Source organism: Lutjanus erythropterus, chromosome 22 (genome assembly GCF_056507025.1).
Source record: "Lutjanus erythropterus isolate fLutEry1 chromosome 22, fLutEry1.hap2, whole genome shotgun sequence".
Classification (NCBI taxonomy): Eukaryota; Metazoa; Chordata; class Actinopteri; order Lutjaniformes; family Lutjanidae; genus Lutjanus; species Lutjanus erythropterus.
In genome coordinates this window covers 19,688,260-19,714,976 of record NC_139338.1, presented here as the reverse complement: position 1 = coordinate 19,714,976, position 26,717 = coordinate 19,688,260, and the positions used below count along the sequence as shown (strand labels likewise).

Here is a 26,717-nt window from a genome sequence, read left to right as displayed (position 1 = left end):
TGCCACATGTTGCTGAATTCATATCTGAAAATCCAACAAAAAAAACAAAGTACTAAAAAAATCCACACCACACACACGTGACAGAGCATGTGTCTTCACTCTTGCTCTAATAAACCAATAAAAACCAGCCCGGGACAACGGTGCCCCGGCCTGCTCTAGAGCACTGGCCCCCGACCCTTAAATTTGTGAAGCATTTTCCCAAGCAGCAGTCAGCTTCTGAACAAGTTTAACAGCACCGTCCAAAGCCATCATCATTACAATAATCCCCATAATTATGATCACATCATTGTTAGTGTGATCAACGCGGCCAGTCACGAGGGGTAATGATATCGGAGGCTAGTGCACTGAGGGAAAAACTAAGGCCTGAAGTCCTCGCAGAGTAATGGGCCTCCCCCTTCGGCCAAATGATGCCCGCTTACACTTAAAGCATCATTTACATTAGTGCTTGTTCTGGGCCATTGCACAGAATGCTTCAAATGGGTCATTAGTGGCAAAATATTCCCATCATCTCTGTTCATGTTGGAAGATACAAATGTAGCAGCATGAGTCAAATTGCTTGTAATGTGTGTAATGTGCAAATACTGCCACTGGGGGGGATATACAGTACTTTGTCATATAGTCCTGGGTGTGCAAGTGTATTTAGGGGATTACTGCATGAGGGCAATGTGGCAGAAAAGGGTTTCAGAGGGACATCATTGTAGCAGCAGGGTAATACTGCCACCATCTGGGACAGCACGGCTCCATCTCAATTCTCTACAGTCAACCAGTTGAGGACTTATGTATATCTCCCCACAGATTTACCAGTGTTGTCCTGCTACAAGCTTTAGCAAGCAGAAGATTACATCATGTTGCCAAAAGCGATTTCCTCTCATTCTGGGAAACAAAGTGCAGAGTAGCAAACTAAAACCAGCTCTGACGTCCAAAATTACTTCAACCACACTGACTGAGCAAACTAATTTGGAAGAAAAGCATTTATGATGGTAGTCTCACTCGAGGTTAGTCAAGCGAACAGCAGATTATGGCACAAAATCTGATATATAACAATTAGATATCCCAAAGAGAAACTATGACATATGGTACAGTTATATATTGCTTGGGATATTGGATTAAAATAAATCAGTGTGCATAATTTTATCTAAATGTGTTTACTTCTTGAGTCCCCCTTCCAAAGAGAGAAAAAAGCAGCAAGAATCTTACTTGTTCCCTCTGATTCCTTCCCTGCGGACTGTGGCAAGGCCCTCGTTCACCAGAGACTCAGCAATGTTCTCACCTGTTGTGTCTAAAATGAGAGGAGAGAAGGGAAAAAACACTAGTATTCGTCTTTTGTTTTGTTTGTTTTTTACACCAGCATGGTTACAATTACACAGCAGTTAGTTCAGATAATTTGATTGCAGGCAACCATGAATATTTAACTAAACAAATCACTTTCTGCATTTTTTGCAGGTGCACTGATTACAAACAATTGATGGTTAAATGAAACACAGCGCTAACAAGCTAGCAGCCGGTACACTGACAACCTGAAAATACTCCTCAGTACTGTACCATCACCAATCTATTTGAAAAATTGGGTATTAAATAGATTCTAATGCAATTTTTGCACAAATTAGGGCTGCCCCGTAATATCTGGTGGTTTTATTTATTCGTTAGTCGCAGAAAGATAAAACGCCTCAAACTCCAGTCAGGGGCTGCGCCTTGCTGTTTGGCCCAGGGGATTGTTGCAACACAGACTGTTCCTCTTGTAACATGGAGGTCACTGGCGTATTGCTGCTAGCTGTGCTGTGGCTGTCATTAGCTAGCCAGCTCAGTTAATGGTCCCATTACTGGGACTGGGACACAGCCTCTGAGAACAACGGAGCCCAGTCTGACGACCAGGATTAAATTAATGTTACCGGCTCTGAGTCCGGGGATGATGAGGACACAATGATTGAGGGGCAAGTTTGTAGCAAATTATTTTGTGTGTGTACATCATCCATCATGTTATGAGTCTGTGAGGAATTGAGTAAAGTGATTTGTTTTTGCAAAGTTATTTATTCCATTTTTTGAACAAGGTCATACTGTGTGGAAATAAGTTCATTGCTGCTGGTAAATGAATATTGGTTTTAACTACTAATCAACAAGGATAATCTTAAATCAAGGGGAACCCTACAAAATATACACAATATTTTATAGTACTACCATAACCCATGATTCTGGGATGAAACCCCTGAGTTGCCACCCTGATTGAGTGACTGATTCCCACATCACACATACATTTAATTCAGTATAACATGTTCCTTCTCACTATAGGAAAAGGAATATTTATGATGTGAATAATTTTTGACATCGTTCAGACCAGTTTGTGATTTTAGAGGTGACAGTACACTCACCTCTCCCCAGGTATACCATGCCATACTCTCTGCCCAAAGCTGTCTTGATTTCCACAGTGAAGCACACTTCTTTGCCAATTAGCTTCTTCCGCAGGAACTCTCTGGCTTGAAAGGCCCATGGCTGTAATACACACAGGAACAATGATGTACACTTCCATATGGCGACCAAACCCAAAGTCATTCACAAACATCTAAACAAGTGCATTTTGACTCATCAGTATCTGCAGAATTAAACAACTATTAGAAACATACTACTGTACGAACATAATCTTTCATTTTAAATAAAATACTTTTTATTTTCTGACTGAATTAGTCTGATCACAGTTGGTGGCTGCACTGCAGCCCCCATTCCACAGGAGTTAAGTGAAAACAGTACTCACTAAACAATAATTATCACTGCTATTATCACTTTAACTAAAACTACTGCAATAAACATGCTTTTTGATTGGCTATTATCTTAGTACAAGCTCTATCACTGTATGCTGATTTAAATTGATTTTTTTCTTCCTTTTTTATCTGAAAAAAAGAAAAAAGACATTACCATCTATAAACACCCAACTGGAAATTATTCAGAAATAAAAAGCAGACATTTTATGCTTGCAACCTTCAGATACTAAAGGACTAAAGAAAAACAGGCTGCAGAACAGACAGGAGTAATGTCTGACTGTTAGAAATAAACTGATGGACTTTTCAAATGGTGTGATAAGAAAATGTCATTTTTTTGAATGTCAAATTTCACCAGTGGTATCTTAAGGCCTTGAATTCAATTGAGAATTGGCATGTTTATCTGGAGGCTACATCTTTATACAATCAGGCATGGTCTGAAACCAATTCACACACAATTATACACACTTTTGTTCCAGCTGCTCAATGGAAATGAGGAGAGCAAAGCCATGTGACAAAATCTTCTCCCCACAGTAAAAACAAAGATGCCCAAATGAGCATTCAGCCCCCAAATAGGAACATCATCGTGTGTGCTGAAGGGATACTTAGCAGGACCTTGTCCTGCCTTTGCCAAACACACATAAACATAAACAAACACAAACACAAAGGGATAGAGCTGCTCACCTCATCGGGGGTGTCCTTGGTGTCGGGCTGGCCCTGGGCGGCTCGGCGGGCCATGGCTCCAGCTCGGATGTTACTGAGATTGATCTGACGCTCCGGGGGTGGGCCACCTCGAGGCTGGCCCCGAACAATGATGGCACAACCTGACAAGACCTGGAGATATGACAATAATGACCGTCAGTTGGAAAAGATAAAATAAACAGCAGGAATATTGATTGTGCTATAAATACTCAAAATTATGTTCTGGGATAGCATTCTACAAAATGGTGACAAATTAAAGGAAAGCCCAACAAAGTTTTATGTTTCAAATTGTGTCAACTGTCTGCAGGTAGAACTTGACTGAGCCAATAATTTTTTTATCAAAGTAATGTTATTGCAACCTCAAGCAGTTTCAAGCACAGTGTCAAACAGTTTAGCATGATGACAGGGTCATGCAGGATTCATTTCAAACTGGTGTAATACAAACAAATACAGAAGATGAGCAAATAAGGAAATCGATTTAGTGAATTACATCTGTGCTCATGTATTAAGCCCATTCTGTGTCTGCAAATAGGTTGCCAATTCTTATATACTATATAGAATAACAGTTACTATAAATTAGCAAAATCTTAAAAGATTTTACAGGAAGCTGGAAAACTCATGGAGCTGAAAAGCAACTTCACACAACACGTTGCCATGGTGACAGGTTATCATTCAAACGCAAGGTGAGATCACGCCATCTGATAGCGTAGCTAAATACAAAAAAAAAAAAAGATAACCTACTCTTGGGTTTGACAACCGTGGCATTTACACGAATCTGAGCAAACAGCTTTTATCTGCAGACTCTCCAGTGTGTCTGTGTGGAGCATCACTGGGGGCTGTTGATCTAAGATGTGAGCTAGATAAAGTCTTTCATTAAATCACCACTGTGCCCCAGTACCTGACTCAGCTCCTCAAAGTACAGGCTAAGCAGAATGGTAGTTGTAGTTTTTATACACAGAACAGACTTGGAAAAAAGAGGCAAACAGGCACTACTACAACTACTACAACTACCCCCCTCATTATCTGTTTACAAAAGGGCCAAGTTCCACTTGGAATGTACTACATGGCTTTGCTTGATTAACTGATCCCTATTCTCAAGACACAGAGGTGACTGGATTAGATAAGGGCCATTAATGAAGATTTTACTACATTACTAAATCATGTACATTGTGTGCATCATAAATCACAGCCAATGGTAATACAGGTGTGGTGAAAATTAACATGAAATTTCTTCTTACCAAAATCATATTAATCCAACTACTCAGACTGTGCTGAACTAACAGATGCTATAATTACCCCCTTAAAAACACAATTCCTTTGGTAATAAACCCACAGGAGTCTAACCAACTCACACACTTCCTCCTCAAGGGAGGACACCAGCACTTACCTGTTTACACCAGTTACCACAGGTCTAAAAACAGCCCTTCTTCAAATGCATTAAGTCAGGTGTAATTATATGTTGCTTTCTGTGACAAAATAGGCCACATGTTGATGAGGAGCATAACTCATCCTAACATTAAAAACAACTGAACATATACAACAAGAAGTATAAATACTCTGTTATTGTACTTGAGCCTTTTCAGGTATATTTACTTTACTTGAGTATTTATTTTTCTGACAACTTTTTTACTTTTACCCCCTACATCTTCACACAAGCACCTGTAATTTTTATTCCTTATATTTTCAATGCAGAATTCCTACTTCAGTTTTAACACATTTGAAGGGAATTACTGATTACTGTTTTGCATCATTGCGGCCTGCCTTCCCAACATCGAGAGTGATTTCAACTTCAGCAGATGAGACAATAACATAGACGGGTTCATTTAGCTTCACAGTGTTTTTCCACTTTTACGTGAGTAAAGCTGTTGAAACAGTACTTCTACTTTTTGAAGAGTCTTTTAACACAAATATCTCTACTTCTACTTGAGTGTGTAATTTCCATCTGTCTGTTGCTGGTACATGGTGGATTTAATGGGTACCTTCCATAGGTCAAACTTGGAGGAAAAAATGCTAACTTTACTTAGCAATATGAGTAAAGATTAACTTGACGTTGGAACAAAGTGGGAGACCAAATCTAAAACCAAAGAAGGTCAAGTAACATGTGGACGAACAGAAACCACACACAACCGAGATGAATGGCAGATTATAGGGGCAAGAGACTTGTAGCTACGTGTCATTTTCCCGTGGTTGGTGAGCAACTGATCCCTCTGAGTTGCAGGGTCGGAACACATTAACCTGTTTCGCTAGTACAGAGTGTGGCTTTCCTACCAGTAATAACAGGCACTTTCACCGCTGAAATATGACACAATAGCATTTATCGGAAATGCTGAGAGGTACAAAAATGATATGGGAATGACGCGTGTGACGTTAGCTTTGACGCTAGTTGGTCAAGTAGCAATGTACATGTGATAAATAAGACAAATTCATTCAATCTGAACAAACACTGTTAACTCTGTGTTCAGCAGCGCCGGAGACCACGAACTTTCTTCATACAAGTCAACACTTGCTGGATAGTAAACGGTCTTCTCTACAAGGGAACCCCAGACCCGCGAAAGATATCGCGAGAGTGATCATTTTAAGACAAACCATTTCTTCCTAACTAAGCTATTTTAAAGTTATTTATCTTCTACACATACCAAAACCACAGTATTACCACATTAAAAATCATAATTACTTTGTACAAAGGGCACAGTGGAGAATCAGTGCGTACAAATCTCGCGCGAGTTTCACAAATCAAGGGTTCCCTTCTATAACCGCTAGTAAGCTAACCGTTAGCTAGTCGTTAGCTGGGAAACTAAACATCTGTTAACTAACGTTACCGCTAACAAGTTACTAAGTGACATTAGTTTCCACCCAGCTTAGCTATTAGCACGTGTTAATCAAATCTGTTTCATTGTAGTGGACTTTTCACAGCATGTTTGTTAAAACGCTAAGTTACTTATAGCCAGACTAGCAAGATAGCAAACATGTGCTAACGTCAAAATTGCTTCAGCTTATTAGCAGGCTAGCAAACCAGCTAGTGTTAGCTGGCAGGCTGACACAGGCTGTTGAGCTCTGACAGTTGTTAGTGACACAATGCCAACACTGGCATTTAACAGACAATTTAATTTATATCGTCTGCTAAGTCCAGTTAAAGCTGTATGACAGTCGATATTAGTTTAGCCTTCATAAACGTTAGCCCTTGGTTCACTAAGCTAACTAGCTGTACCCCTGGACTCACGTAGTGAGCTCACATATTCATGTGTTAGGACTCCTACCATTTTCACAATTCCTCTTTGCAGAGGAGCAGTCGTAGCAGGGGCTGTCTGAGAAGGTGCCGAAACAGATGCCATGTCCACCGGTTAGAGTTCAAACGCCGTTAAGGGGTGACCAGGTAAGGGAGCTAGGACTCTGAAGTGAGTGACTGCTCTACTGAAAGCCAAGAGAAAAAGGCTGAACACCGATCAACACACACGTTATACCGGAAACACACTGTGCCATGCATACACACACGTCCAAATCGTTCCGGGTCTGCGGAGCAGAATGAATGGGAGCGAATGGAGCTGCTGCTCGACCGCACAGACGGTTTGAAATAAAGCCTTCCGGTGCAAGAGGTGCGACACGTCAGCATAGTGTTAACACAGCTAATGCTGCCTTCATGGGGTGTCAGAAATTTCTACTTCCATGTGACAGTTCCCCTCATAAAATAAAGTCATGTTCAGCATTTTGAGATCACAGATGTGCCAACAATCAGAACTTTGTTTACTAACGCCATTGTTTTCAAAGTGGAGGCCAGCAAGGGGGCCTCAGCAAATTGGAGGGAAGATAATGCTTAAAAAATAAATAAATAAAATCAAAAATTGTGTTATATTATTAAAAATATATATAATGTATATATTAGTTAACATGTAATTATTATATTACACTATTTGTTGGGCCTTGGCATGGAAAGATTTGAGAACATATATATTGTGACTCATTATATGTAAGCAGCTACACTGACTATTTTCCACTATTTGTTTAACTTTTGTTTGTTGTTTGTTTTTAAACAATGCATTTGCTCTTTTCTCCTGTTTATCCTGTCCTTATTCTGCCATCGCAGCACTATGGCTTCGTTTCATAAGATTTCAAGACTGAAAGTATATAAACAAAATAGGATATAGTTTTTGGTTATATGATTCTGTTTAATATTATTTCCGACTAAGGCTATAAGATGTCACACAAGCAGTCAGCAAACACACACAAGCTTGTATGCATGCAGTTTACAGACCAAATATAACAAAATCCAATCATAAGCATTCAGTGTTCTTATCTAGAGAACAGTGTCTGCTGTATTGACCAAGAAAACTGAGTTCTCATGCTGTTGTTATGTACCACCACCCTAGCCTATGGCTATTACTTTTCTGGCAAAAATACTCCTGTATCACACCCTCTGGTTACCTACAGGCGGAGACTGAAAATGCAAGCAGAAATAGTCTGTAGTTCTTCCTGCATCCAGTGACTTCCCAACAACAGAGTTTGCAGTGGCAACTCAGCTTTCTCTGCCAATATGTCACATTCTGAGGAATTTACTGTATCCACATCCACATGAAACATGCTGTGTTTCCCTTTAAACTACACACCCTTTTCACAACAGTCATTTGGAGGCACAGGTGGAGTTGAAAACATTAATGATGGCTGCATTCCAATTATGCGAGCCAGCTCCAGGGCTCGGTATTATGCCTGCTCTCCCACACATAATGAAATGGAGCCATTGTTAATGTTTTTAGTAACAATGCTTTTTCTGCTTGCACAAGTCAAAATGTTTGTTGTGAACATGTTTGTTTTCCCAACTGAGAGGTCACATGACATAACATGTACATGTGTTGATGCATGGAAAAGGAGAAAATGCATTAATTTAAAGTAACCTGAAAACTCATTCAAGTGATTCAAGTGACTAGACTGATTATATGGACAAAGAGAATGTTAATAATAGTTTTTTTGTTAAGATGAATATGATAGAACACTAAATATGATAATAAGTAACAGATAATGTCACCACCTAATTGTGGGGATGTCATCATATAAGGGACAATCTTGCATCAGATAAAAACTTTTGTTGCTCGTCCTGCTCTGCTGCACCTCAGTTGTACTTGGCAGCTTGCAGATGTGAGTGGGAAGTAGGGCATTACTGGAAAAGATTGTTAATGCTCAGGGGATTCTAAATATTTGCCGGCTAAATTCCTTGAGACTTTTTTTTATACATCATGACTCTTTTAAATCCAAAAAGGAGTAACTTGCAATAAATATAATAAACTGTGTAACAGAGGGAGAGAGATGGGCAGTCAGAGCAGAGAGAGCAAGAGGATGAGATCAACATGCACACATTGTACATGAACAATATCCTGAGGAATCCAGATGACTATAGTGATTGTTGAATTTGTCTAGGTGGTATGTGCATGATACACATACACAGGCATCAGTCAAGATCCGAGGGGGAGTCTGGAATATACTATAGATAACAGATAAAAGGAGAAAACACTACAATAAGTGAGGTGTTGGGCCATCACAAGTTGCCAGAACACCCTCAATCAAGTTTTGTGACCAAAATGAATCCGCCTTCCCCACACCTCTATCTATGCATATGTGTTCATATTAGAAATGAATGTGTTGGACAGCACTTTCAATCCCCACCATCAAAACACCAAATGAGGGAATATTTTTTTGATAAACGATGCTCATCCCTCCAGTAGAGTTCAGAGACTTGTCAAGGAGCCGTAGAGCTGTTCTGAAGGCATGTGGTGATTAACTAAGGCACTCTAGTTTTTTACTTTAATTATCACACATCTGTATGCATTTACCATATTAATCCACTTTTATTAGCTAGTTTATAGGCCCTTATAGTCATTTTTTCTTCTATACTTAAAAAACACTTTAGTAATTTAGTGGTGTTTTATGAGCTACTCACGCAGTTTCAGGAGAGAAGCGGGCATCATGGCATCACCTGTGGTAACAAAAAGGGAAAGAAAGAAAAGTAACAGAAAATTCTGATAAATGATTAGTAGTCAATCAAACTATGAAAATAATGACAAAATGTGTTAACAACGATGGAAGTGGACACTGGCACTCATTTATGGAAATAAAAAAGGACGTTTTAATGCTTGTAATGCAAAATAAACCTGAGAGACAATCATGAATGAAAATGACACCAAAGCACGACGGTACTGACATCCAGTACACGTTCCTGTTGGGTTAAGTGTAAATGTGTAATTGTATTAACAACAGGCTATCTGCTGCTTGGGCTTGCTGCAAACTTTGTGGAGTACATTTGGTGATTTTTGTTCACAATCTTACACACTTACAGTTAATGCGCAGGACTCTGTACTTTAAGGAAACGCGCTCTGTATGATCTATATTTCAGTGGAACGCTACGGGTCCCACGCGCATATGGCTTGTTTCGACTGCGTACTGCCCAAAGTTCGTGGAAAAAACATATTTGCGCGTGTCAGTGACTATCTAACGATCTTTCCGAACGCAAGAATCTCACGTAAATTAAACTGTAACGTATTTTTCTTTTTCAGTGGCAGTGCGCCGCAAATAGACCCGTATCCTCACAGAAGTGACCAAATAAAAAAAAAATAAAAAAAAAAGACGTATCAGAATCAGGAGGAATGATCTCCGCTGTTGGCATGCTATTTCATCTGTGTGATGAGAATATATAATGGATAACAACATTTCATGACAACTTTAAAATAAAAGGAAAATATCTGAATAATTTCCTTTTCAAAAATTGTATATGAATAGTTTAAGACGGTGGTGGAAGATCTGGCCGTGTGGAATATTAAGATTATAGACACAGACACTTTAATCTAGGCAAAATAAAATCAGTCAGTTATCCAGTTTGGAATATTTTTAGAAATAAATTAAGTGGGAAATTACCAATAACCATAAAGACACGTTATTTAGGTTGTTTCAAAAATTAAGCATGTCAGAATCTGTTCAAATGTAATGGCATGTGAAGATGTTGAGACTTTTGTGTTGTAGCTTTCTGCTTAAATCGAGACATTTGGCTGCGGACAAGAAATGAGCAAGCTGGAGATCTATTTATAATAAAAGACTGAAACAAGCATCTGAGTTCACAGAATTGAAAAACATCCCTGACAGTAAAAGTAAAAAATCATGGACAACATGGACAATACATACAGGTGCAGAAAATTGTTCCACAAGCGCCTGGGGTGGCAGCTCCGTTGCGCACACGGCGTGTCTGTGCGCTTTGGAGAGGTTTTGGTGACCTTTTTACGCGGATGAATTACCCACATTTCTCAACGTTTTAAGACGCAATAAAGCACCGATATGCGTGTTTTATGCACAAGACAAAGACTTACGATGTGTTAGTAAATTTGTAAACTTAGTTTATGGCACGATTCAGCCACTTAAACTCCCGCTCCCTCCTTTGGCGAGCCCAGGTTAAAATTTACGCACCACGAATATGTGGCACTGTCTTAACAACACAACCTAAGTACTTTAATCAACCTCGTTTGGCACACGCTGTACGTGCAATAAAGTACTATAAATCAATGAGCACATCAGCTCCCTGGTAATAAATAAAAAAGGCTCGCCTTATTTGTCCTTTGTCTCGGTTGGCAAGGAGATGATGGTGTCCAAAAATTGCTGTCCTCTATGTAACCTAGCTGATTGTACACAGAGAGTATTATTGTCCTCTGACTCAGGGTTAATGTATAATTTGGGCCATATGGCATTTCAAAATCTAAGCCTTTATTTCGGTGGCACTTCGATCTGTGTGGACCCAACTAATGATATTCAATTAGTCATTAAACAGGCCAAAAGACGAGTCTTGTGTGGCTTTTCACATGGGCTAATATTTGCTCGTCAAATATTTCCCTTTGAAACGTTTACAACGCATTTTTATCTGCTGGCTGCCCAACGAACATCTGTGAGGGTTATTTTAGCCTCCCTCTTCTGGACACACCAGGTCCCCCAATTGGCCCTCTCCTTGCGCCCATATACGAGTCTATTTGTTCACGTTTTGAAGGAAAATGTAATAAAGAGAGACCGGCTGATGGATTTATGATTTATCAAAAGCACTTTACCATATGGCAGTCGTCATTGGCGCAGATTTCCAAATGTTTGTTTTATGAAAGGAGACCAGAGATCCTTTTAATCTGCAGCCACTTCACCTGGGAAAGGATGCTCAAGTCACGTGACCACAGGTCACCTAAAGGGTGGGAAACATAACAGTGTGGATCATTTAGCTTCTTTAAAAGATGGAATCTGTAAGTTCATTTTAGTAGGATAATCTGCATGAAACAGAAAGTTTAACGACTGATTTGTGTTGCCCTGAAAAATTGATTTGTCCGACTGAGACTTTAGGTAGCCACTGCGCAAAAAGGAGCCCAGACTGAACTCCAAAATGTCACTATGTTGATCCGCTATTTACAGCTGTATTTACAGCTTTTTAATCAAAAACACAATTTATAAGAAACAAAAAATGGAAATATTTGTTTATGGCGCAGAGGAAAGGTGGGATAGCCAAAAAATCTGGTAAAATGTATGCAGATGTTGTCAGTTTACTTTTCTGGTCCAGCAAAAGTCCGTCTAAATGCGTTTATATGACACCAAAACAAGACGGTGCAAAGTTTATATATGATATATTTCTTGGTAAGTGATATCTTATTTGACTAATTGTTAACCAAGCACGGAAGCACATTTTTGACACGTTTTTAATTATTTCTATTGTATTTTGTCATTAGATATTGCATTATAATAGCAAGATTGAGCCCAGTTTTGGGCTCATTCTGGTTAAGTAACAGTTAGTTAGTGGGAATCCTTTTGCTCAACCCTTTATAGTAAGGGGGTAAATGAATTATCATGACTCCATGCATACAAATTCATTCATACTTAATGGAAGTACTTCATGAATATGCAAGAACTGGCAATATCCCATGCATTAATGACTTAATGGAAGAAAAATGCATTAATTAATTAATTAAGTAACAGAACAACAACGGCATTTCAATAATCATCATTTCTGAATTATTAAGGATGTTCATGTCTAATCCATTGGGCTGCAGTTAAAGGAACAGGACAAAAAAAAAAAAACGCCCCACACTGCACAGCCCCTTTAACTGCAGACTTACTTGTAATGCAGATATGAATTAAAGGCTCGGAAATCTCAATGATTGAAATACCCCAGCTGTTGCATTAATGAACATTTTGTTCTTGCAAGAAGTCATGCATAAGACACTGTTAATTCTTGTGCACTCCTGACAGTTCATGAAGTTTTACAGCACACGAACGAATCCATGATTTTTACGCATGAATTCATGCATGAATTGAAATGAAATATCTCTTTTTGAAAATCCAATAAACAAGTAGAAATAAAAAATAAATAAAAAAATAACAGAATGCTGCTATATGTCTTGTGTCAAGACATTTTGGCAGCCGACCTACAAATCCGAGGCCCATTTTGAAGGCTGTAATGCCACCATTCACTTCCAGGCAATATTGACATTTCAGGTAACAGGGCACCACGTCATGTCGAGGTCTGCAGGTCTATAAATGTCTGCTGCAGGGCGTCAGTCTTCTCATTGTCATTCAGCAGAGATACGAGGAGTTACCAGGACTTTTTTTTTTTTTTTTTTCATCTTTTTCTTGGGAACATTATTTAGATTTTTTAATCAGTTTCATCAACAAGCGTGGGAGCAAGCAGGAATGTGCGGAATAAACGCCGATCTGCCAAATAAAGGTTAATTTTACCATTTTATTATGCTGCACTAGTACTAGATTTGAAGACACCTATTAAACCGCCTTTGCAGTGTAAGTACAGTCCAGATGTGGACAATAGTAAATGTAATTTAAGTTTTTCAATATTTCAAAGTGAATAGGTTATAAACCACATTTAAACATGAATTGACTGTTATGACAGCTTTCAATAGTACAGGCTGTGTTATGATAAGGTGGTGGAAGTGTCAACCAGCTTGGAGGGATGTTTCTCAACGGCAGACCTCTCCCAGAGTCCAAGAGGAGGAAAATGATCGAACTGGCCTCAGAGGGAGTCCGACCCAGTCAGATCTCCAGGATACTGCGGGTACGCAAAGTTGCATGACAACCACATTTAACAAAATGACTCAGATTTTTGTTGAAAGCGTCTTGCGGTATTAGTGTCCTTAATGAAATGTCAGTTTTTAAGCGATGAAAATATCACTGCATACGTTCAGAACTGAAGAAAGCTCCTGTTTCAGGTGTCCAACGGGTGCGTCAGTAAGATCCTGAGCCGCTACCGGCGCACTGGACTCCTGGAGCCAAAGACTATCGGAGGGAGCCGACCTCGTCTTCTCACCCCCGGTGTCATCTCGACAATCATCCAGTGCAAAAGGGAAAATCCGACCATTTTTGCTTGGGAGATTCGAAAACGGCTCGCAGCTGCGCGGATATGCAAGGCCTCCAAAGTTCCCAGCGTAAGTGATAACGATTGCAGTTCGGTTTTTGTGTTCTGGAAAATGCAAATGTTTCAGCTTTGATGATGATTTTTTTTTTTTGCACATTGTGTTCTGAAAGGTGTCGTCCATAAATCGGATTTTAAGAAAGATACACTTGGACCACGGGCCGATGTGCATGGAGGTCAATGCGCACAGGACTGAGCAGGGTGAGTCACCTGTGAAAGTCACTGACTGACTAAAAGTAACACACCTGGTGTACCAAAAGTAGAAGCACTCATTATGTAGAATGTCCAATTTCAGATTCATCTATATGATATTATAATATATTATATTATATATTATAACAATTAATAGATTGATGCAGAAATGATTTTAGTGGACAATATAAAAAATATTCCCTCTGTAGCTGAGAAGAAGTATAAAGTAACATAAATTGGAATAAGGGGAAACTGGGGATGGATGCAACAACTTCTGCATTTCTCACAGACTATTTGGACTAGACAAAACATCATTATATAATAAACTTATATCTGCCTTATAATCATTCGTATCATTCAATGATGATTACATAGGACATATCATTCATAATGTCATTTTAAAGGAGGAAGTCAGAAGTTTCAACTGACCCCAATCCTGAGGATAGCTGCAACACAATTAGGGGACGATTGCAAAATATTACAAATGCTTTAAATTTCACCAATTAACTTTTGCTTTTTGTCTCAAGAAGTACAGTAGTCTAAAAAATATGCATTGTTCATGAATGCTAATACACTAAAAAATACTTTCATACCTTCACAATGATTTTTTTTTCAGTTAACGTAGCAGCAGTTGTTCAATATCTGTCTCTAATATCAGAGGGTCTAACTGAGCATGTGCAGTACTTAAGTAAAGTACAAATAACTCAAAATAGTGCTCGAGTACAGTAGTAAATGTAATTTGGGTGCTTTAAAAGACCAGTGAAAGTAAGGGAAAGAATGGAGAACCTTCAACTGATGGTCATTAAGATTTCCTAAGAAGAACCGATTTGATAATGATTTCCCTTATAAATATACTGTATATCAAAATGTGGGTGAACTAAAATGTAAAGACATGAACTCAGGTACTGTAGGTTTAACACAAAGTGGTGTGTGTGTGTGTGTGTGTTTGTGTGTGTGTGTGTGTGTGTGTGTGTGTGTGTGTGTGTGTGTATCACATGCAGATTTTGAGTCTCTGATTCAAGACGAAGTGAATGAGAAAAACACGTTTGAGACAGTGTGCAGCAGTGGCCAGAAAACTAAAGGTGTCATCCATCACCGGAACCGCACTACCTTCACCCCGGAGCAGAGCACAGCACTGGAGCAAGGTGCAGTAGACTTAAAGTCTTCAAAATGCTTCCACACAGGTCTCAGACTCACCAAACGCAGCATTTTCTGCCAAGAAAAGCACCTAAATACATGTTTTTATGTCCCGAATCAGAATTTTCTCACAGCCAGTATGCGGATATGTACACAAGAGAGAAACTGTCAGCTGAAATCAATCTGCCCGAGGAAACCATCAAGGTAGACTCGCCACTTTGAATCGTCTAAATGTTCCCACAGAGTCACATACGTGTTCTTTCTGTTCTTGAGGTGATTGTCTGTCTCTCAAAGGTCTGGTTTTCAAACAGACGGGCTAAATGGAGGAGGGAAGCTAAACACAGGAGCAGCACACAGAGTAAGTGCGAGGCGAGGCCTAACAAAGATCACGCACAATAATACAACTCAACCATAACAGAGGGACTTGAACTGAGTTATGTCCATTCACACCTCACAGTTATTTCACAAACTGAATTTCTTTATGACACCTCAGACCCTCAAAAGCAAAGAGATGCTCCTGTGAGTTCATCAATGCCACACAGCTTCACATCTCAACAGGTACAGTGGGAACTGACACAAGGCTGTTTTTGAGTTTTTGACTGTTGAATTAATCCTAAAGAGGCTTTTTTTCAACTTTCATTTTTGCTTATTCAGTCATGGATATTTAATGTTGCAGAGAAAGAGTGATATGATGTAATAATATGATTAAATGTGAAATTCAAAATGGATTTTGGCTTCTCACAAATTCCAGAAACATATTGCGGAGTCACATTGGACTGTGTTTGTGTTGATTTTAAGGTGACGGGAGTGTCGAGAGTCTTCTGTGAAAACCCAGACGCCTCAACAACGTACAACACGGCTGCCAGGAAGCTGCAAAATGGCTACTTCTTCTCAACAGAGACAGGTAAAATCTGCAAAAATATTGTCTGATCAAATCAGTGTGTTTGTCTAGATTCTAAAACAGAATTGAACAGTCGCCGTAGAGAGGAGGTTGTGGTAGATGATTGGTTTGACCAGACAACTCTCTGCCAGGAGGCTGAAACTAGAAGTCAGTAGGGATGTAACGATACCAAAAGCTCTCAATGTGATAATACCTTCCATGATACATTATTTATCATGATATTAAAAACAGAAAGCACAAAACAGAGGAAAAATTACAATCTGAAAAACTGTCCTTTACTGAATAACACGTCATGTGTACAGTATGTCTGTATAAATTTATTTTTCCTTTCAGCTCATGTTAATGATTAGTCATTGATTAATTAATTTCATTAAGAATTTTAACCAATTAAAAATGCCTTAAATCAAAAGTATAGAAATGTGCCTCATTTGACATTGTTTGTCAGGCAGAGCCATTTGTTGAATAACGCAACTTAAATATCAGCTTAAAATGAAAAAAAGAGAAGAAAACAAGAATAAAATTAAACAAAAATTTAAAAAATTAGTGATTATTTGTCAATGATTAACTAGCAGTACTTTCCACTCTCAGTTAAGGAAAATGCAGAACATTTTCAACCCTATTTTAAACTTAAAGTGCTTTTGTTTTCCTTCTTTAATAAAATAAAAGTAGGCTTTCAATTTATTATTTTCATTTTTTAATCACAATTATTGCCTTCAGTTTTCAGTGCAGTTTTGGTTCAAGCAACAAAAACTGCTTGGTTGTGTTTAGGAAAAGACCATGGATCCTATCCTTAATTGGCTCTTATGGGCATTTTTCAATGTAATTCTAAGAAGCTTCATTGCTTCATTCCTTCACTCTGATGTACAGGTGTGAGAAATCCTGAACATTTGACCTCCATCTCGGCGCCACCCTCATTCCTCCATCAGTCTGATAACATCACGGTCCAGACCCTGACAGACAAGACTCCGCCGGATCTCCACAGAGACAGATTCGCCTTCCCGTTGTTTCACCATCACGTGGACGTGAGGACATCCCTCCCTTTGACGACAGAGACAATAAAAACAGACCACCACCACCCTGTGACTCAGTGCTGGAACCAGCAGGGGATCTCCTTTGCTTGGAGCCAGTTTCAAACAGATGAGAGGTTTCTGTTTACCCAGCAGCCCTGGGAGGTGAATCCACACTGATACGTGGTTTTAATGTGCGGCCACAGTTCTGACATTAGTGTTTGATGTTCATGTTTTCTCAGTGGATCAATTTCTAGACTGAAGGGACACATTCTAACCAGCAGAGGGCGACAAAGGACTGGATTTACAATCTTATCCTCATGCACTGCAGTTTATCTCATCATTTCTCTTGAATCTGTACTCTTGAATTGTCATTAATAAAGAGCAACATATAAATAATTATCTGAAATATTATTTTAAATTAAGAGTTCTTGCATTTATTGATCGCTTACATCAGACAATCCCAACGGATCTTAAATAATCCACTAAACTGACCTGTAAAGAAGCCAAAAATAATACAACTTTATAGGATGTGATGTGCTGAATAAAACTGGACAGATATGGTGGTAGTATTTTGAAGAGGTGATGATCAGTTTTATATTTATGTCAGTTTCTAGGAAATGAGGTGTTAAATGCCAAGGTATGATTGAGCCAATAAACACAAACTCTGCATGAAAAGGTGCAGATTTTAGAGGCTACATTTAGAGCTAATAGAGGGTATTAAAAGAGAAACTGTATTTGGATATGTGAGCATGACATTAACTGGACTGTCTCTACAGTAAATCTGGTCGGTGATATACTGTGTGACATAAATCATAACTCCATGGATCATTTAAGGTTACCACAGGATAATATGGCTGTTATCTCCTTTATAGTCTTGGTCTTTGCTGTTTGTCTAAGTCCAGACGGAGGTTAAAGCGTTCGCCCAAGATTCCCTTCCAGGGGAGGCCAGTGGGAAAATCTATAAAAGTATAACTTCAAAAAGTCTAAACATGACCTGATATCTGCTCAGCTCGGTATCAGTTTTTATGACTGCAACAGGGCAGAGGCATTGAGTTCCTTTATATCCCTTTACTACAGTGAAGAGACGGTAGGGCTCGGAGTTTCTCGATAATTGGTCACCGGGGGAAACGTTGGGATCAGACGGCAAACAGCTTGGCCAGCAGGCTGCTTGGAAGTGGCCTACTGGCAAAGTGACCTGTCGGAATTCAATGCTACAAAGCCAGATAGGTAAATTACATCTCCACATGACACAAGTGTATGTTTGTGTTGTGATTTCTACTGCAAATGTGAATCATCTGTCAGCCGTTTAAATAACTTTAGTTCAGCTATTGAAATGGAAACATGATTTATTCCTCCGAACTGTCTGAAGTTGAGGACAGTTTTAGTATTACTGATAGTTGATACTGGAGGCACCAACTGCAACTGAGATTACTCAAGTACTGTGCACACTTTATACAAGTTCAAGGTACTTGTACTGGAGTATTTACACAAACAAACTCACAGATTGAGGCACTGGTAGACCAACAACTCCTGTGTTTTGCGAGTTAAAATTGCTGTTTTTTCCCACTGGAGTTTGGTTGGTTTGCAGAGAACAACCTTTGACTTATATAATTTCACGTCAGAAAACAACAAGGTAAAGCAGTGATAAATTGCATACACCTAAACTGATATAATTTTTTTTAGGTGGGCCTTTTTTTCAAGTGGCTGAAATACAGTTTATTGTTGACCCTGTCCACAGCAGTACATTGTTTGACTTCTTATGCCATGTCTCCTGCTGCTGCTCCAAACTGAGGGCATGCAACTGACATCTACTGTAGGTAACAGACTGACTGTGGATAAGAACCTCACAGAACCAGTTGGTTTGTAACCATTTCCCAAAAAGCAGTGTCTAACGGGGACGTCTTGTCACGCTCCACATGGTTTCGTAACTGTTCAAGGCTTCAGAGATAAAATGATCTCGTATTTCACACCCACAAAAAAACAAAGATTAGAGAAAAGTCTAAAATTTAATACAGATTTATGCAACAGAACTTTATTTTTTTCTTTTCCCTACCCCATTAATCAACTCACAACCACTCAGATTTATCATGTTATCATCCCTCGGAGGGGCCGTACCACTAAAAACCACTGGAATAAACAAGTTAAATTGTTCATTCAGCTACAACAATAAAATGCTGCTCAAGCACTAATGCATCAATATTAACGATCTAATAATGTCATATATAATAAAAAAAGAGCCCATTCCTCAACTGTTTTTTATCTCAATATAGTACTTTGACACAACAATTAATCTCAGGAACATTAAGTAGGCCAACATCTAATCTCATATTGAGCAACCACATGTTTCAGAGCTGCTGAAAAGCTTATCCAAATTCAATTGTATCTCACTTGAGCCCTGGGATGTCCAAATTCGTTATCCAAATGTTTCTTAAGACGTATAACTATTTATCTCCTTCTGCGGTTGTATTGATGACCCCTGTTGCTTTCAGCCACTTAAGAATAGTTATCATGCGCTATAATTTGCAGCTCTGACTGATATAAGGAGTAAACTGCCAAAAATGGAGTAAACAGATTCTAAGTGTGTGCTGCTGTCTTATTCACATGGGAAAAGGCCCAGAGACGGACACAGAAGTACAGAATATGGCTGAATGTAATGTCAAGTCGTTTATTAAAATAGCGGTAATACAAAGGCTACAGAATTCAGAAAAGGTCATAGATATTAAACAACTCACTAACACAAAATAGCAGCTGTTTTAGTTAAAGTTTACAGTATACAAACATATAAACAGAAGGACCGTGAAGTAAAAATACTTAAGTGTGGTATGTACAAAAATTACAAATTGTATTTTACAAAATGCACTGGGCTATTTACATTAAATAACACTTACAACGCCATAAGAGCACAAAAATGATCATTAACCAAGAATATGTGATATTTGGTTTCACGTACCTTATATCAGTTGCCTTTAATGGAGCTTTCTTCATTTAAAAGTTTTTATACTTCATAGACTTTTACTTTGGTTTTAATCTATGCAAGGCTATTAGAGGATTGCATTTGTCCTCTAGGTATAATTAAAGCCACAGCTATAATTTAATTCTATACAGTTATGGTCTTTGAAACTCTTTTAAACACTTGAACCAAGAGCAAAATGACTCAATTACTCACAGGAACCAGCAATTCCTTGTATTAAAGCCCCTAACTGTAATGTTTGTTCCTTTACTGTTTTGTTTTCCATGTGATATTCAGAGCAGTCATCTTAGAGCTGAGAAATAAATACAGTTTAACTTTCAGGTAGGAGCCACACAAACATGAGTAAAATACACTACTGTATATGTAGCCTATCAGCTCCTATAGTGGGCGGGACATTGAGTGAGACCACAGAATGATGACTACAGACAGAGAGAAGCAGCTACATCAGAGCCAAAAACCCTGAATTTTTAAATTGATTTATCTTATTGGCACTAGGATAAAGAAAACAGACAGAGTGCCTCTTTGCACCTGGGTGTAAGTAGTCACTCATCAGGTATTCAGCTATTATAGGGTTTAGCCAACAAAGCTATTTGATTAGGTTTAGGAAAAGGTTAGAAGAGGAAGCACACCAGGGATTCTAGTGAGGTGCTGATCACTGGAAATGGACTTGAACGCATTTCTTTTCATTCTGATGACATTTCATCATGATGTTTTGATCGCAGGAGCCGTATTTAGATCATGATTTGTCTCTGCAATGTGAGGACAAATAGCATTGCTGGCTACAGACACCTGGGTACTTCTCTTGTCTATATACACCCATATGTCAGTATCCACATTGGCTATTCCACCCCGGGTGCAAATACTGACACCTGGGTGCTAATAGCATCTGCCAAAAAAAAACCTAACCACTAATTAAGATAATTGTAAAAAATACTAAAATTCCTATCTGATAATTGGCCAGGTTGATAACCCCAAATGCCTACAACAATAATAATTTAATCCAGAACAAACACTCCTGAATTGAGACGATCAACCTTATGAGACTTATTGTAACCTATCTTGCTATTTCATGTTTGTGTGGCTACTACCTGTGAGTCAAACATGCACCTCAGTTGCTCAGGGGTCATAATTACTCTCAGAACGAAGAAACAAAAATCTAAATATCACAGAAAAAATGGATTCTTTTCAGATGATTTTTCTGCTCATTAAAAAAAAAATAAATATACCTAACTACCACTTAGAAGCAACCAGTCTCTTTAAATATTCAAAATCATCAGAGGCACAAAGAAGCCAATCTGACCTTACTCAGTGAACCAAAAATATTCCAGATCTATAAGACCTATAAAATCTTACAGCACAGCCCAAACATACGCAACAATAAATCTGCAGTTATGTACATAAGGACTCACTTTCCATGAAACAAAAAAAGTATAAAATATCCTACTGACCACACACAGCCCACCAGGGGCCAAAGTTCCCTCCAAACTGGAGACCAAATAGCCATGTTATATTTGGCATGGCTCTTCTCTCTCTCATGCTACAAATATTAGCATAAGATTTGGAGCAGATTGCTCAGTCCTACTTAGACCCTCTCACAGGGAAACTAACAGTTACGGCTAACTGGGGAAAAGGTAGTCCAGCTACTGCACACAATTAGCACTGCACAGTTTGCCAAGGCTGCTGCAGTTAGCTTTTCAGGCAGCTATTTTATATAGTCAACTACGGGTACGTCTGAAGCCAGATTTCAACCTCTGCTGGACATGCAGGCTTGGCTTGATCACTGTTTTCTCATCGGGAGTATTTGTGTCTACCTAATAGTGAGTTCATGACCTTTTCATGCTTACGTTTTCCTCCTTTTTTGGTAGTTTATGTGTCGAATTCTATTAATATTTATCATTTTTGCTGTGTTATTTGTAACGTATCCTGAAATTTATGACCAGATTATAATGTTTGTTGACAGTAAGGAATACCATAATCACTCTTGTTGGAGGTAAAAAGACATGTGGTAACACTTTCTGTGAAGGTCATGTCTATCATGCATGATAAACACATTCATAAGACATTATAATGCAGTTACAGGGCTTTTTAATATACACTTTTTATACTCTTTATAAATGTTTATAATCATGCATGACAGGTTATAACAAGATTTATAAAGTACTATAAGCAGAAGACATAATATATTACAACTACATTATGTCTAGTGCTTATAATAAATTATAAACCTTGTTATAAGCATTTACATGAAGATTTTATAAGGGCTTATATTTACATTATAACATCATATGAATGTGCTCATATTGCATTATAGACATGACCTTCATAGAGAGTGTTACCTGAAATGTTGCAGTCCAGCTCAACACATAAAAAAAAAACCAAGAAATCCCAGTCACAGGAGGAACCACCAGGGAGCTGGGTTCTTCTACATATTCAAGTATATTCCAGGAGATAATACTGAGTCACAAGAATCATTCTCATTGTCTTTGTTTGCATGGCTTCAGAAATCCAAAACACAATTAGTATGCTGTCCATGTGCCCGAGACTTTGGTTGTAAAAATGATATTAAGGCCGGATGTCTTCATTTGCAAAGCAGAAGAATGAATGAGATTCCATTTGGTTTATCCAGACTTCAAATACTAATCTCTGTCCTCTCTGTTAAATGACAAATTCAGCCGAAAAAAAATCCCAAAATGGCCACTTTCCATAAGGTGATTTTCCTCATCTCTCCCTCGTGGTCCAGGCTGGAGAGGTCTTGGAATTTGTTGGCCCGAAGCCACCCCTCGTTTTGCAGGCCAGGCTGTGGTGAAGTCGTGTACTGTATGGAGCTGATCTTCACACCACGCCGTCAGTTCCTGTCCAGGCTTGGGTAAAGTTTGAACACTTTGTATATCCACTCAGAGTAGAAAGCAACATTAACAAAGAGCGCAGGCTGCGATGAGGCACATTTTGTCCTTTGGATGCTCACACCGATGATGACTTTGCGCTCATGTTCCTGGCAAACCAATGGACCACCATTGTCTTTCTGCAGGGAGAGGGTAGAAAATGACACATCAGGGAGACAGCAAGCAAACGAGGACATTATACTGCACTGAACCAAACTCTACATGTCTAAAATGCTGGTACAATACTTAAAAGGTCAGTCCAAAAAAACACACTATTTAAAATGATTTAATGCTAAAAGGTTTCGGATAGTTAGAATTTTATTTTCCACGTTTTAGATACTCCTTGTTGAGATGTCTGTTTTTTTGGGTGAAATGACCTTTCAAGTACGTTCATCCTGTGTCTGTGTCATGTAGAGATGTAGAGGATCCTTACATCACATACACCTTCTCCTCTCTTGCCGCCGGCACATATTCTGCTCTCCCCAGCGTCCCCTTTGATTTGTGAGCACATGTCATTGTTCACCATGGGCATGGTCACAGTGTTCAGCGCCTCGTCGTATCCTGTATCTGAGCAGAGACGGGAAAGCAGCGTTAATTGTTAAGTGTTGCAGGTATTTTCTTTTGGTTTGAATGATGGTTAAAATGGAAAGCGGCATGGCATGTGGGTGAAAGAAGGCAGTACTTTTGGTTTCCCCCCATCCATACATGGTGCAGTTGGTGCCTTCTTGGATGTGACACTCTTTTACTGGAAGATGAATGGTGGAGGCACCTTCAGAGACGGGGGCAGGACTACAACAAACAAACGCCAAAGTTAACCAAATGACACTGATAATAAAGAGTTTTCCATGCTTTAATGTCAGGCTCTTAAATTATTGAACAGTTCAGAACTTACTCTGCTAGTTTGAGCATGACCAGGTTGGATCCTTCTGGACCACAGATCAGGCGTGAGATGCGTAGTCTCGGGTGGTTTGAGGATTCATTGAGGTAACGCAGACCGACCTGCACACTGTAATCCTTCAGATCTGGAACACTGATGACCACGAGGAACAAGATGAATAATGTAAACTTAAGGTATTGCCTCTTATAGAGTGGGTAACCGCTATGTAAGTAACCATGACGACTAGAGGCGCAACATTTATTTTAACAGTTGAGTAATAAAAAGAAAATTAGCTGTGTTGGTTGTTTCAGTTATTTTCAAAGTAAATAGTCAAACATTAGCTGGTTCCAGCTTCTTAAATGTGAGGATTTGCTGCTTTTCTTTGTTATTTATGGACTGTTGGTTGGACAAAAGAAGCAATGTAAAGACGTCACTTTGTGATGATCAATTGATTAATCATGAAAATAATCAGCAGCACTAATGATAAGAAGTGATTATGTTAGCAGGGTTATTACAGTTTGGGCTTGAGAGCAAATAGCCTGTGTTACAAAGCAGAGGTACAGGGTTTAAAAACCAAAGTCTCAAAGCAAACTGTGGTTCTCTGCAACACACACTGTATGTATTACACTTACTGTAATACATACAGTACTGTGCATAAGTACATACAGAGAGAGGGACATTTTCCTTGGAGCCACTACTTCAGATGTTGAGATAATATATGTATATGACTGGCTCTGAGATAGACAGCTGCAGAAGTTAAACAGATCTGCAGGCCAAAACAGTTTGCTCCATATCTCAGGTCAGCACTGACAGTGAGTAACTGTCAGGATACATCCTGCATCTTTACGTTAAACGAAAACAACCCCCCCCCAAAAAACAGGGCAGAATAACCATGTTTGAGAGATAGAGTAAATGGAAATGGTATAAGTTTTTCAGACAGAACATAAAAGCAGTAAGTATTAGAAAAAGTATTACCAGGAGGTGAAGCACTGTTGGTCTGTCAAAACCCAGTCTTCTCTGATCAATGAGCCCCCACACAAATGAACATTCCTAAAATCATTTAAGAAGACAATTTTCAACATAACGGTTGGTATAAAGGCATAAAAAGGGATAAATGACATTTTGCATAAGAGAAAACAGATGTAAAATGACGTACTCTCTTTGGATGCTTACAACCCAGCTGCCATCTGTACCTCGCACTTGATGTCCTCCAACAATTCTGGTGTTTATATGCACAAAGCATGATATCTTTGGTCTTATTGGAGCTAAACAAGGAGACATTTTTAAAGCTGCATGTTAGATTTGCATTTCAAAAGAGAAATGTTGAGTAAAACTTGAAAGCCAAACCAGAAAATATGATTTGTTTAGTCAGGTGCATGACAACAGACGGATTTGATATAAAGAGTAAATGGGGAAAAGGACGAGATTAAAGATAAGAGGACAAGGAAGAGGACCAGACTGGTAAGAGCCGGATAAGCAGAAACGATACTCACGTTTAGGAGCCTCTGTAGCTGATTCACCTGATAGAAGTAAAAAAAAGTACGACAATAAGAAGAGACTCCACAACAGCGGAATATAAATCAGACCACTGACCATACATTGACACACAAAGCATGAAACCTCAATGAAAAAGACACCCTTCTTTACTTTATATAGACTTATCTCCCAGTCTGAATCATTGTTGGAGGCTATAACAGTCAGCAACCACAGTAAATAAATTTGCTCAAGACCTCAAAAACTTCATGGAAGATATGTTTTACATTATGGAAATTATTGTGCAGGCATTTGAACATGGCTCTTCGATGCAGCCAGATTAAAACCAGCCAAAGAAAATGCCGAGTCCAGCCTCCTGAGTGTGTGTTTTCTCAACCAAAGGGATGGCAGCAGCGACTTGCATCTGTTTGCTGTTTGAATAACGCATATTCTCGGCCAATTGGACAAAACCACTGCTAACGGATTACATAAGCCGCCAGCCAAGCTGCATAAAAAACACTTGTGATATTTTAGTTCAGCAAAGGCTACAAGGCTCAAACACTTGTGTTATTTCATGGTACTCCACCCATTTACCAACACTGTCATCTTTTGTGTACTAACACCCAGTCAGTGCTCTTCCAGTCGTACTTTTTACAGCGTCTGAAATGCTCATGAATGACTTGTTTATTGGATTGTTCTCGCATCTTTTGCACGTGGTAAAAATAACTAAATATGGTGACACTTTAGGAGACCAGATCTATGTTTCCAGGGTCCTATGTTCCCAAGGTCCTAGGGTAAGGGTAGCTGAATAGGACCAAATTGTCCCCAAATCGTCTTAAGAAATGTCTTCCTTGAGAACTTCTGCTTATGGTAAATTTAACTAAACATGGTACCAGTTTATCTGTGTTTCCAGCTCCTATGTTCCCAATGTCCTATATCCCCAGGATCCTATGTCTCCAGGGCCATACATGCCAAGGGTCTTATGTTTCCAGGGTCCTATGTTCCCAAGGTCCTATGCAGTGTTGGGGGTAACGAGTTACAAAGTAACGGATTACAGTAACGATATTACTTTTTTGGGTAACAAAGTAAAGTAACGCATTACACTTAAAATATCGGTAACGAAACTACTTACCACTTCCTATGTAAGTTACCCACCGTTGATGAATTGATGAGAACATTTAAAAACAAGTATATCACGTGTGAGTGATGAAAAGCTGCTTTTAATTGTGTGGATAGTGCCGTTTTTGTTTTTTTTGAATACCCTGAAACCAGCAATTTACACCTGCTTTCTATAGCAATTAGCCAGATGCACACACATGTGAAAATGCTCCAAACAGTGCTTTAAACAGTCTGCACATTCTTTTCTCCACAGTTTTCACATTCCTTCTTTTAACTACTG

The 26,717-nt window shown here is 38.9% G+C and overlaps 3 protein-coding genes across 3 annotated transcripts in view; 1 reads left to right on the top strand and 2 right to left on the bottom strand.

The window, feature by feature from the left end:
* snd1 (staphylococcal nuclease and tudor domain containing 1) overlaps window positions 1-6,930 on the bottom strand; it is a 216,982-nt gene extending 210,052 nt beyond the window's left edge. Inside the window, exons 1-4 of the mRNA XM_084710587.1 lie at window positions 6,710-6,930; window positions 3,435-3,584; window positions 2,367-2,487; window positions 1,198-1,279 (exon numbers count right to left, since the gene is read on the bottom strand). Of these exons, the coding sequence (XP_084566713.1) occupies window positions 1,198-1,279; window positions 2,367-2,487; window positions 3,435-3,584; window positions 6,710-6,784 (428 nt within the window). The 5' untranslated portion in view covers window positions 6,785-6,930. The remainder of the gene's footprint in view (window positions 1-1,197; window positions 1,280-2,366; window positions 2,488-3,434; window positions 3,585-6,709) is intronic.
* A 6,107-nt stretch (window positions 6,931-13,037) lies between these two features.
* Window positions 13,038-17,337, top strand: pax4 (paired box 4). The gene is given in 10 exon segments (XM_084711515.1): window positions 13,038-13,176; window positions 13,388-13,518; window positions 13,673-13,888; window positions 13,989-14,076; window positions 15,069-15,212; window positions 15,326-15,408; window positions 15,499-15,562; window positions 15,698-15,762; window positions 16,003-16,108; window positions 16,973-17,337. Coding segments are annotated over 10 exon segments (1,296 nt in total). The 5' UTR covers window positions 13,038-13,142.
* Window positions 17,338-21,075: 3,738 nt separating this feature from the next.
* Window positions 21,076-26,717, bottom strand: part of hgfa (hepatocyte growth factor a) — a 28,039-nt gene continuing 22,397 nt past the window's right edge. The window contains exons 12-18 of the mRNA XM_084710825.1: window positions 25,339-25,365; window positions 25,002-25,134; window positions 24,821-24,895; window positions 23,861-23,998; window positions 23,651-23,757; window positions 23,402-23,535; window positions 21,076-23,108 (exon numbers count right to left, since the gene is read on the bottom strand). Of these exons, the coding sequence (XP_084566951.1) occupies window positions 22,932-23,108; window positions 23,402-23,535; window positions 23,651-23,757; window positions 23,861-23,998; window positions 24,821-24,895; window positions 25,002-25,134; window positions 25,339-25,365 (791 nt within the window). The 3' untranslated portion in view covers window positions 21,076-22,931. The remainder of the gene's footprint in view (window positions 23,109-23,401; window positions 23,536-23,650; window positions 23,758-23,860; window positions 23,999-24,820; window positions 24,896-25,001; window positions 25,135-25,338; window positions 25,366-26,717) is intronic.